This window comes from Lepus europaeus, chromosome 14, assembly GCF_033115175.1.
Source record: "Lepus europaeus isolate LE1 chromosome 14, mLepTim1.pri, whole genome shotgun sequence".
Classification (NCBI taxonomy): Eukaryota; Metazoa; Chordata; class Mammalia; order Lagomorpha; family Leporidae; genus Lepus; species Lepus europaeus.
In genome coordinates this window covers 47,888,284-47,900,428 of record NC_084840.1, presented here as the reverse complement: position 1 = coordinate 47,900,428, position 12,145 = coordinate 47,888,284, and the positions used below count along the sequence as shown (strand labels likewise).

Here is a 12,145-nt window from a genome sequence, read left to right as displayed (position 1 = left end):
TTAAGAATACAGTGGAGCCTCCATTTCACGTAGGTATTTAAGTACTAAATCAGAACTTCTATTACTCCTAGTGCAATGGAAAGGCAATGAGGCATTTATCAAACCTGTAAAATACAGATTAAAAAATTAACATTTCAGCCCAGGATTCTGAGACTGGGTTCCACGTGCAGATTGCTTCAAAAATTAAAATCCCATGCCCTCCCTAAGATTATCATCTGTGAGTTTAAAAGAGCAAACATCTTCATTTCAAATGGGTCTTTAGGTTCCTTTTAAAGTTTAAGACTTTGATGGGCCTGTACAATGAACATTAATGAAAGACTTCACAAATGAATTGCAAATTCAAATGCTAGAGAAAGAGGAAAAGATGACGTTCCTAACCAGCTTACTAAACCTGTTGCATTTTACCCAACTTTAGCACATTTACGGATATCGGGATATGGAAGTGAAGCAGTATGGTTGGCAAGTCAAGTCAACTGAAGGGCAACTTTTTTTTCAACATGGTGCAATTAACGGCCGGCAATTTTAAAAGCAAAAAGTACTTGTAAAGTGGTATGCATGTGTAAAGCAAGATAGATCACTATTTACACAACACCAGTCAGCCTCTTTTTGCATGTAAGCTAAAAACCTGTGAAATCAATTCAGGAACTTTCTGTGGAATATTTTGTAAGCACTACCTTTAATATTACAGGATCTTACAATGTTTTCAAAGGCAAAAGTAGAAACCAAAGCTGACTTTTCCTGTGCCCTACTTTGACTGCTCTTAAAAAATTAAGAGCTTTGACATGGGTTTTCTAGAAGGTTGCAATGTTTATTAAAGTGGTAATTCAGCAAGGTTTTAAATCTTCATCATTAAAACTGACAAGCTGGTTGGTTAGGAATGGTAAAACATTATAGTCTTTCCTATTTTATTCAGAGATACAATTTTAGATGAAATATCTTTGTATGCTTAACCAATCTTCAATTTGAGTGGGGGTAAAAATCCTCTTAAAAAATAAATGGAAATGTTTTCCAAGTATGGTGAAATAGTGTTAAGCCATAGACAACAATATCTGGTATTTTGGTGAGCAATTTCAAAACTAAGACCATCATGAAGGTGTATGTATGTCAAGTCTTTTGAGTCGTGTTGATCTTATAACTTGGTTTTGTGTAAGTCAAATGACATTCACTAACATTTAAATTTTTTTAGCCTTTGAAAAGCTTTTTTATGCACATGATCATTAAAGGTAAAAAAAAATCACTTGAAACTTCTGTTAACTAACTTTTCTTTATCCTTGATAACATCATTAAAAACATAAGAAAAGCCTAGAAAAATAAGTTAAATTCACCCAAATTGGCAAACATTGGTAACTTTTACTTCAAAGATTGTAGAGTAAATAAACAGATACATCTTTCAATGAGCTTTCAAGCAATATACAACAAAGCATGTACTTTTTAGCAACATCACTTTAAGACAGCAATGTATTCTTTAGCTTTGACCTGTTGTAATCCACTACAGGGTTTCCAAAACTTCTGCACATTGTGCTTTTCATATCAAATTTTTTTTTATTAAAGATCTTAGCTATTTTCTAAATGAATATCCTTTTTATTGGATTTTTTTCCAATTACAAATGAAATTTCATTTTACATCTATAATTAGAAACAACACTTACAATGGAACTGTACAAATTTAGATCAAAATAAAAATATATGTATTTGTGGCTTCATAAAACATCATTACTGTATCTTTAAAGAAAGCAGAAGTAACAGCAATATATGTAAAAGTAATGATTTAATGACTATAAGCAAGACAAAGCAATAAATTGTGCTTCTTTTGCAGACTGGGGACAATGAAATGTTTAGCTACAATTTTCCCATACAAACATGAAACAATATTCATATAGAATAAACACCCTCACAAATAACTGATGAGTGGAACACACACCAAGTTCGACCAAAGCAAAACACAAACTGAAATTTGTTGGGGTTATCCATATTTTAAATTCGACATGCTTGCTCTATTTAAAAATACCTGTAGAAGCTAATAAACTGCTTCTATTTCCAGACATTACAGAGAAGATATATTCCACTGTTAACTGCTAACGCAACTCTTAAATTTGAAATTACTGCTGTATCACTTATTAAAATAATTTTAGATAAAATGTCTTCTTTTGGTAATTTGCTGGTTTATTTAAAAATTTGTTCCGGAAATTAGTGATAAGGATGCATTTAAAAAACATTAGTCCCATCATAACCAATGGAAAATGAGGACACTATTTCCGTATGCCTTAAAAGTTTTTTCTGTACTGCAACAATTTTAAAAGTAAGCATGTATTATTGGAGAAGTCAGCATTATGATTTGCAGCTGCTTGCAATGCAGAATTTAGACTCTGATATCCACATTAAAAACATTCTATGTTAGTAAAGAAGACTCAACATAGAGTATGGGTATCTGCAAAGGTCGAACCAGTTGGGAGAATTTTAACAACCACTTCTGAATGCATGAAACACAATATTTTCTTTATAGTATTTATAAATATATCATACAATACTGTCTCCTGTTATGTCATATACCAATATGGCATTGTACAACAAGCATAATGCCATTTGATTCTTACAAAAGCGAATCATTTAAACAAGTCAGTAAAATAAACGGTAGTACCCGCTTTTAGGCATACAGAGTGTAAAACTGAAGTTTACTTTTCTTTGATCGGTTTTGCGTAGCAACAGAGAAGTAAAAATCAACCAGGAATCAAAATGGCTAAATATGCAAGAAATCGTTATTCACAGTGACATGGCTACATAGAATGCATTATTCTATGCGTATTCTTTCCATTTGTTGAATTTCAAGGTAAAAAGCACTTGTTTTCTACAGATTCACAAAACAGCATAATAACAAGAACAATCAAGGAGAATGTAATGTAGGCGTTAGTTGAGATTAACAAACTATGGCCCAATGCTTACATCCACTGCAGGGTATTTCCAAGTCCAAACAATGGTTACAGAAACCATTTCACATCTTTCCTAACACATAGAAAAAAAACTTGCCTGCCTTCCCAGAAACCAATTTTTTATAATAACAATCTTTCTTTTCAATTAACGTCCATATGAATAGCACATCTAGTCCATCTTTTATAGCCAAATTTAATGTTACTACAAAAGAAAGCAACTTGGACGATATAGTCACATGTATTAGCATCTATAAAGCTGTAATGGCATGAAGAGATCTATATAAATCAGGGCTTAAAATTTTTTTCCTTAACAGTCTCAGGTATCAACCAGATGAAGTTGCTGATGACCCATTTACTGATGATTTTCGAGGTCTATTGGCAAAGGAAGATTGGTGGTTACCGCTGGGGCTGTTGCTGGTTCCATTCATAGTACTAGAAATGTGAGGAAACTGTGGATGAGGAGACTGCACTGGAGTAGTGGGGCTAGGCAAACAAGAAGAGGTGGAGGGAATACCTCCTGCTGGGCTGTTGGCCTTGTCACTCCCAGAGTCACTTTCCAGTTCTCCAGCATTTGTCAGTCCATCTCTCTGATGACTGATCTTCATCCTCTTACAAGTAGGTCGAACTCTGTATTTCAAAGGAAGTGGACCATTCTACAAAGTTAAAAGGAAAAAAAAAAATCACTCTTAACTCTTTAATGCAGTTTACCACCATGATCTGAGAACAGATGTGCTACTCACCCTTCTCCAGGTATAAATGTAGGCAATATCCATTAGTGTATAGTAATCCTTCAAGGGCTCCTCTTCATACATGACATCAATCTATTGAAAACATTTCAACATTAAGTAAGAAAGGAACAAAGGTAAACCTACATTTTCTGTTCCATCTAAACATCCAACTGCTTTAAAAAAAAAACATTCTCACCAAACATTTGGATGAAGAATTCCTCTGTAAACTTCAAATGAGGAAAAATATTTCTAGAAATGATTAAGGGATTTATTTTCACGGCATAAAAGAGAAGTAATATAAACATTTTTCTATTGCTGTTTTGGGTTCAGATTCCAAAAAGAAAAAAACCTAAATATCTACATAAAATGAGGACCATAGAGTAGATACCTGGAAAGTGTTAGGTATGTCCATTTTACTTCTGAGAAACTTTCTTAAGTGCATCACAGTCATCGCTGCTGGGCATCGTAAATATCTTTTATCATTCACCTGAGAACACAAGTCATAAACGTAATTTTTTTTTTTCAATTCCTAACTTCCAAATAAGTTTCCATTAAATGCCTGAATATGATAAAAACTATGAATACAAATTGGGTATGACTAAACTCTCAATTATACCGAATTCATAATAACAAATGAGCAGATTCCTAATAAGTAAATTCTATACTAAAACATTAAACACGGACTATTTAAAATATTTTCTTAGAATAATACACAAAATAAACTCCTAATAAATATTGCATGTAGATCCCAGACTATTCCAAAGGCAACATAACCCCTCATCAAATCTAGAAGCCAATGTTTCTTCTACATGTTTTTATAACATGGCACATACCTCCTCCTTAGATTTCTCTTTGTCTTTGCTTACTTTCCGATCCAATCTAAGAAACAAAATATATTAGTGAAACAATGTATCTAATGTTTCCTAGTATAAAATACATCTCATAAAGCGTTTACCTGTTCTGGTCAAAGAATTCAATGGATAAACTTATTATTTCATCATCAGTTATAATTCTCTTATCTTCATCTGCAACTTCTCCTCTATCTTCATTAGAGCCATTGGCAGCTATAAAGACATTTTGAGATTCAATTTAAAAAAATAAACATTTAACAAAAATATTTTATATACAGCAGAATGGAAGTGGCAGCTTACAGTAAACTCAATTTTCCTAAATTTTAATTAGTGGACAGTTAAGTTCTTTCCCCAACTAAAATGTCTTTCCCCTAAAAAATATTTACCATCAGCTGAAGGATGAGCTGCATAAAAATCCCTTCTTCTCTTCATTTCATCTGAAGGGGAGGGAAAAAATGCAAACATTTGGTATAGAAGGTAAAATAATGAATAGTCTTGTTAATTGCATTTTTAAATCAAGTTACTCACTTTTGAAAAGCCCTGGAACTAATTTGTATACGATATCTTGAAGAGTTTTATCTGACCTGAAAAACAATAAATTACAAAAGTAGATTACCAGTCAATATAGCAAAAACTAAAAACGTCTGAAAGTTTCTATAGAGTATTTGGTTGCTTTTGGCACTACTAATATTTTACTTGATTGTGATGTGGTCCATAACACTGAAAAACAAAAATTATGAAATTAAAAGTTTTAATGTAGTAGTACTCTTTTAAATCAGCAGAAAAGTGACTTTACATAATAACTAATAGCTTTTTCACATTCACTTGAGTCAAGAGACTTGGTACCATTCAAGTTTCTAAGTTAGCTAATATGAATAGAGAACAAAGACAGAATGGAAACCATTTAAAAATATTTATCTTTATCTGTCAAGAAGTCAATAAAGCAATGCAAAAATGGAGAACTGTTTTAGTTCTAAAAGAACAGTTGAGGCAAAAAAAAATTCTTGGGATACTAAAATAATACTAAATTTTGTCTGAACTTGGTCACCATTAAGATGGCAGGAAATTAAAGGGCTACCCTCAACAAAGTAGATACACTCAAGAGTAAATTTTTTTGTGTGAAGAAAAAACAAGATTGCCTTCAGTTAATTATGAACTCCAGTAACAATTGCAAACAAAGAATTTAAACATTTTCTTACCTTATATTCAGTAGTGGTCTGGTTTTGTGAACTTGAACATCACAGATAGGACAATACTTGCTGGTCTCCAGGTAACGCACAATACATGTTTTACAGACTAGGGTAGAAACATGTAAAATTTTTGTAAGTTTAGAATTTAGAGGTGTAAGCATTAAAATTAGCATCAGAAACTGAGAACTAGAAGATGGTAAATGCCAAAAGGCATTTCCAACTAAATAAATCAACTGATATCCTGAGAACATTCACACACTACACACTTGTAATAAATCAGGTAATAACAAAAAAGTCACTGAGTGCTGGAGAAAAAAATTACCACCACTTTGTACCAACACAAGGACCGCAGGGATTGTCAAGGGGCTAAAACTCGGGACTTACAGGAATGTAGACATTCTATTATGGTGGTGGCATCAATGAAGTATCCTCCACAAAGCACACACATTAGGTGGGGATTTAGCTCAGTGATCTTGATTCTGGTTGTTCGATGCATTTCTGCTCGATGCAAGATCCTGCAACAGACAGAAACATGTCTGTAATTCACAGAGAGAAAACCCAGATGATCTCCAACTCCTAGCAACTGAGCACAGGGGGCCCGAGGAGTTCATAAACTAGTTTAACACTGTACAGCTGGACTGTCCCAACGCTTACTGCACAAGGAATTTACCCATCAGACCGGAATCAATTCTAGTGAAACGGTGAAAAGGAACCAAGTGAAGCTGCTTGTGGTCTCTCAGGTCCTTCCCGGCGTGAGGGGGAGAGGCTGGGGGTGGGGGCCGGGGCTGAGCGTGCTGGGGTCTGTTTCTTCCATCTGCCCTCTAACAGCCCGAGGCTGCTCCACACACCACAGCCCTCGCCGATATTTACCAACCACTGGGGCTTGTTCCAGGTCTCCGAATTTATAGCACAACTTCCTCACAGCGTCCAAACGAAAATCCCGAGGTTCTGGTTATTTTAGACGGTTCGAGCAACTTGAACCTGGTTCGCTTTTATGCGATACAAAAGGAAAACAAATTCTGCTCTATCTGCATCCCTGGCATTTCCGGAGCTGGGTGCCGGGGCCGCAGCAGAAGCACCTCGAGTCGGCCTCGGGCTGGGGCCTGAGCGCAGCGGACGCCCGGGGGCCGGGATGCGAGGGGCGGATCCGGCGGCGCCGGGGGCTCAGTCTCGTTCCGGATTCGGAACTCGCCTCAGTAGGGGTTTCCATAGCAACTTACACTTACACTTGGCATCCGGCCACGGCTGCAACTCCTCGTGGAGCCCGGCCCGAGCCCCGAGCCTCTGCGGGCGTGCGGGGCGGCCCGCCGGCGGCGGCGGCAGCAGCAGCGGCAGCGGCGGGCGCGGGGGAGGGGCCGGCGCGGCGCGGGGGCGGGGCCGGCGCGGGGGCGGGGTGGGGTCCGGGCGCTGCCGGCGCGGGGGTGGGGCGGCCCACGAGGGCCGGGCGTCGCGGACGCGGGTCCCAGCGTGGGTGCCCTCGAGCCTGGCGCGGCAACTGCTAGAGGAAGAGGCAAACCACACTCCCGGCCATTTCGGTCGCTACTGGGGGGCCTCTTCCCACGTCGCCTCAGTGCGAAGAGCTTCTTTCATATCGTGACTCTGTCAGTCTCTCCTGATAGCAGTCATTAGGTCAAAATTTTCACGAAGGGCTCTTTTGAGAATCACCAAGTGTGCACTTCACACGAAACTATCAGGGCTCGAAGTGCAGAGATGTTTATTGAACTGAACCTCTTTTAGAGCTTCCTTCTCTAATGTTCTCCTGTAGACTGGATATGTGCTACAAAGTTTTGGAAAGGCTTGAAAACTGAAATCTATTTTACAAGAGGAAGAGGCGGGCACAGAGCCCTGTGTTTTATTTGAAAAAACCGTGCTGAAGGTAAGAAAGACTAATTGGTAGGACAGTGACAGTATGTATGGAACCGTCTGACCATTCCCAACGCTGCATCAACACCTTGTCAACTTAAAGAAAGCACAGGAGAGAGAAACAAGTGTCATTTGCCGAGCCTAACTTCCATCCAAACCCCACGTGATGAAATGATATCCCCCCACCCCCAGATACCACATAGCATAGAAACGTCACGGTGGGTAACTGTCAGCAGCAATGCCTCAGAGAACAGTCAGGGAAGTCCATTCCTGTGCATAGTATTCTCGAAAAATACATTTCTTAGACCCCTACTTTCCCCACTTCACTCACTCCAGAGTCTGAAGAAAGACTAAACTTCAAGACTTGAGTGAGACACATTCTCAAAGTTGCTTTGAATGGAAATCTAAGAACTTGTGAGACCTGCAATAAGATGTATCTTGAGGCTTCAGTTCTTAGGGAATTTTAATGCAAAGAGAAAAATACCAAACAACATACCATAACAGCTAAAATTTAAAGAGCTGAGTACTAAAAAAAAAAAAAAAAAAAAAAAAAACCAACCACCTCTCTATGAAAGTGATCACAGTGCCAACCTAGTGGACTCAACAGAAAACGTCCTCTGTGGCTCCTCAGTCACCTTTCTGATTACTTGTTTGGAAGGATACTGTCACCACACTGTTCACATCAATCTAAGTGGGGTGGAAGAGGAGTGGTAGGCAGAGCAATATTTAAATCCAACAGTCCTGGTGAGTAAAGACTAGCCTATTTGGTGCTTAAAGAAAACTCTCCTTGTGAAACCACAGAATCTTTCCTAGAAAGACAACCAGGTGACACTTCTATTTGCCTGTGAAAGCATATTACTACTAGTATCATTGATCATTAAGTTCATGAAGGGACTCCAATAAAAATAGCTGCCCTCACTTCTCTACCTTACAGAAAACCAATGCCATACAAACACCAATGTTAATATGGAAAACAAATAAATCTCAGTGGAAGATTATCAACTGGTTGGCTTTAAACATTGAAGCCACATGTACTTGACCAAAATACTTTCAAATTCATCTTAAATCTTATCACATAATTCATCTACATCATTTCAGAAGAATTTGGCAATAATCCTATTACCATCTATTATAATGATAACAAATATCATTGCTACTTTATTAAAAATCAAGTTTTTTTTTTTATCCTATTTGAAACTATTGGCAACCTAATGAAGACTTCCAAAACTCCACATGCTTGATAAGGTTTGAGAAGCACTATCTGGCATCTTAGATCTGAAAATCTTCTAGGTTCTAACACAGAAATTGCCGTTAAGCAACTAAAAATGCAGCAAACACACAATGATAAAAACTTGCCATTATAACATACTCACTTGGGGCTGTCAGATTTCAGTTGGAGGCCTAAAGCTAGCAACGTCAAAATGAAGAAAAACAGAAGCAAGTTCTTATGTTAACAATCATCTTGACTACCGCAATCTAAGAAATGCAAATGAACTCCAAAACCCCAGCTGGGCTCACAGCCCAATACAGGTATGGATAAAGTTGGGGTTACCCTGGCTCTAATGCAGAATTTGGCGCCTACTGGGACACTTCACATACATCCAGGAACTTAGTGGTAGAATACTAATGGGTTTATTAAATACAATAAAATCCTCAATTTTCTTACAAAGTTTATGGATTTGTGTGTGTGTGTGTACACAAGTATACATTGCGACTTTTATATGGCTTTAAAGATACTGTTAACAGGCATATAATTTTCACAGGTAGGTTATTTCAAACATCTCTGACTACACTTTGGGGCAGATGTATAAGAATGAACTCAAGTATTTAAAAAAACTTGCAATTTTGCTCAAAAAATCAACTTCTGAGAGATTTCTAATCAGTCTACTTAAAACTCAAATGTTAATATGTAGTCTCATAACTTGGTATATACTGTCCACAATTTTATATCCATAAGTATCAAGTCTTTAGTATGGCTTATAATGTCCTTCCACATTATAAGTTAAGGTTCTTACAAAATATAGGCTGAACTACTCATTACATTCTGCATACCACCAACCTACACTTGCATTTGGATAAATATGCCCGGAATTTTGCCTACTTTAAGGGACGGGGTTAATACATGCCTCGCTTTCAAATATTGAACCGTGACCACTAAGCCCACTAAATCCTTTTATTGCAATTGGGAATGATTAAAGTCTCTCTACTTGTTTACTTCCAATTATTAACTGTAAATCTCTGGGGGAAAGATCGTGCTTTATCGCTGTCAAGCCCAAATGGCTGCGTAAACATAGGCAATCAACTTTTTAGACCTTTTCCAAAGCATCCCTTTACCAAAGCATCCCTTTACCACATGACCGATGCTGACGTGCAGCAAAACCTGTAAAACGTCGTGGACTCGAGTCATGATTCTGGGTGCATCCCACAGCAGAGGTTAAGAGGAAAGCTGTGGTATCCGAGAGGAGAAAAAGGGAGGAGTGGGCGTGCAAAAGAGAGAAAGGGGGGGAAAAAGGACTCCAGCAAGACTCGGGTCCAGTCACCCTCGTCACTCCAAAAAAGCTCCAAATTTGAAATGCCCACTTCCCAAAAAGTACGTCCCAAGCGATATTTACAGCACTCACCCAAGACTCCCAGCAAATACCACCTTGAAAACTTTACCCTTTTAAACACAAACGCAGGAGACCTTGGAAACTGGGAACCGCCATCTTACCAGCCATCCAGTTTCACACAAGTGTCCCTCCAACTTAAGTTAATAACATTTCTGCCGGGGCTCCCTCCTGCCTAACACCCACCGTGGCGGGATCGCTGCCCCCCACGTACCCCGTCCCTATAAAATGGGGGCGTTCCCTGGCCGCTTAAACCCCTGAAAAGCCCTTTCTTCGGGAGAGCAGGGGCGCCACTTGACCCAGGCAGCTCCCGATTTCAGGAACCCGTCCCCGTTTCATCCAAATCTACCTCTCAACAAAGGGCGCCGTGGCCAGAGGAGCCGCGGGGACCGCAAGTACAAGTGCTCTCCTCGGGGGCCATGTGCGTCTCGAGGGTGCCGAGGGGCGCTCGGCAGAGAAAGGAACTAAAACGTGGGGGCGCGCGGCGCGTCCGGCGGAGCGGGCGGCGGCGGCTGGAGCGGCGCCGAGCCCGGCTGGCGGCGGCGCGGGCTGCGGGTCGGTCCCGGCGCCGCGGGAGCCGCGGAGCCGCGGGCGCGCGGACGCGGGCGCGGGGCGGCGGCGCGGGCGGGCGGGCGCGGGGTCGGCGCCCACGCTGTCAGCGCCCTCGGCCCGGCGGGCGGGCGCGGGCGAGCGCGGGCGGGCGGCGCGGGCCGGCGGGGGGGCCGCTCCCCTCTCCACCCGCCGCCCGCCGGAGCCCCGCGCGGGCCCCGCGTCCCCCGACCCCCGTCCCGGAGGCGCCTAGCCTCCTACGTACCCGGAAAAAGCAGCCGGCGAGAGGCGGTCGAAGCGGGCGGAAAAGACAATGAAAGTTAAAAGTCGTTCAGCAGAAAATGAATGCGAGCCAAGCGGCCATCTTGAAGCGAGCTGCAGACGCCGCTGTCAATGGGCAACGAGCGCGGCCGAGAGCAGCCGCGGCCGCCGCGCTCGGCTCATGCCGCCTCCCGAGCCCGGCCTCCTCCTCCTCCTCCTGCTCGGCCTCCTCCTCCTGCTCGGCCTCCTCCTCCTCCTCGGCCTCCAACGCCTCCTCCTCCTCCGGGGCCTCCTCCTCCTCCTCCTCCTCCTCCTCCTCCTCGGCCGCCGCCGCCGCCTCCCGCTCGGCACTCGGGGGAGGGAGCGCGCGGAGGGGCGCGATCGGTTTTATTCTGCGGGGCCAGGAGGTGTTTCTAATCCGGATCGGGGCGCCCTCGCCAACATCCCCATTGTCTCACCCCGATCTCTGCCTTTAATACTACGATTATTATTTCATCATAGTTGCCGTGGGGGGAGGAGGGCGGGCGGGGGGCGCCGTGTGTGAGCGTGCGGAGAGGCGGGGGGGAGGGGAGGAAGGATGAGGAGGGGGAGGGGAGGGTGGAAAAAAAAATGCACCGCTGAAGGCAGAGTGGAAACTGACACCGGCTCCAAAATGGCTCGGAGTCCGCCCGCCCCCTCCCCCTGCCGCCCCCCCACCGGGTCACGTGCTCCCCTCATTCCTTAAGGGCGGCCTGGGAATTAGTGTCGGTGTAGTCGGGCCCGTGGCCGCCCCCTCCCCTCCGCGCCGCGCGCCCTCCTCCTCCCCCTCCCCCCGCTCTGAGCCGCGGTGGCGGCGGCGGCGCTGGCGCGGCCGCCGAGCGATTCTCCACAGCGCCACTCGCGCCACCCTGCTCTCGGCGCGGGCATCGCGCCGGCCCCGCACGCAGCGCAGCCCACCCCACCCCCCGTGATTTCTTTCTTTCAGCCGGCGGGCTCACAGGTCCGCTGGCCACCAGCCACCCGCTCGGCTCCACGGGCTGCGGCCCAGACGCCCGCGCCGCGCCGCGGGACCTGCGCCGGAGTTGGACTCGCGGAAACAACGGCGCCCGCCCGGGCGCTGTCCTCGCCCGCCGGCGGCCAAGGCGGGGCGCGCGCGGGCAGCGGTCCGCTCGGGGCCGGCAGCCCGCGTCG

General features: G+C 43.2%; 1 protein-coding gene across 5 annotated transcripts; it reads right to left on the bottom strand.

Moving 5' to 3' along the window:
• Positions 1-1,315: 1,315 nt before the first annotated feature.
• BMI1 (BMI1 proto-oncogene, polycomb ring finger) lies at positions 1,316-11,186 on the bottom strand. 5 transcript variants are annotated; one of them, XM_062210573.1, is made up of 11 exons: positions 10,980-11,186; positions 6,567-6,685; positions 6,081-6,211; positions 5,706-5,802; positions 5,035-5,090; positions 4,893-4,943; positions 4,611-4,719; positions 4,489-4,534; positions 4,044-4,142; positions 3,668-3,748; positions 1,316-3,580 (listed from the first exon to the last, which is right to left on the bottom strand). In XM_062210573.1, exons 3-11 carry the CDS (start codon positions 6,190-6,192, stop codon positions 3,251-3,253), a joined length of 981 nt encoding a protein of 326 aa, XP_062066557.1. In that variant the 5' UTR covers positions 6,193-6,211; positions 6,567-6,685; positions 10,980-11,186; the 3' UTR covers positions 1,316-3,250. The 5 variants fall into 5 exon arrangements, with proteins under 5 accessions (XP_062066557.1, XP_062066555.1, XP_062066558.1 ...); XM_062210576.1 differs by lacking the exon at positions 6,567-6,685 and having other exon boundaries at positions 3,273-3,359; positions 3,442-3,580; XM_062210571.1 differs by lacking the exon at positions 6,567-6,685 and having other exon boundaries at positions 10,980-11,185.
• Positions 11,187-12,145: the final 959 nt, after the last annotated feature.

What these genes read in the sequence shown, in the direction of transcription:
- BMI1 (XM_062210573.1), bottom strand. Translation starts at nt 6,192, where the DNA reads ATGCATCGAACAACCAGAATCAAGATCACTGAGCTAAATCCCCACCTA. An exon ending in AGTTCCAGGGCTTTTCAAAA is followed by an intron (nt 4,944 to 5,034) that starts GTGAGTAACTTG and finishes CCTCCCCTTCAG; the next exon opens with ATGAAATGAAGAGAAGAAGG. An exon ending in ACATACCTAACACTTTCCAG is followed by an intron (nt 3,749 to 4,043) that starts GTATCTACTCTA and finishes TGTTTTCAATAG; the next exon opens with ATTGATGTCATGTATGAAGA.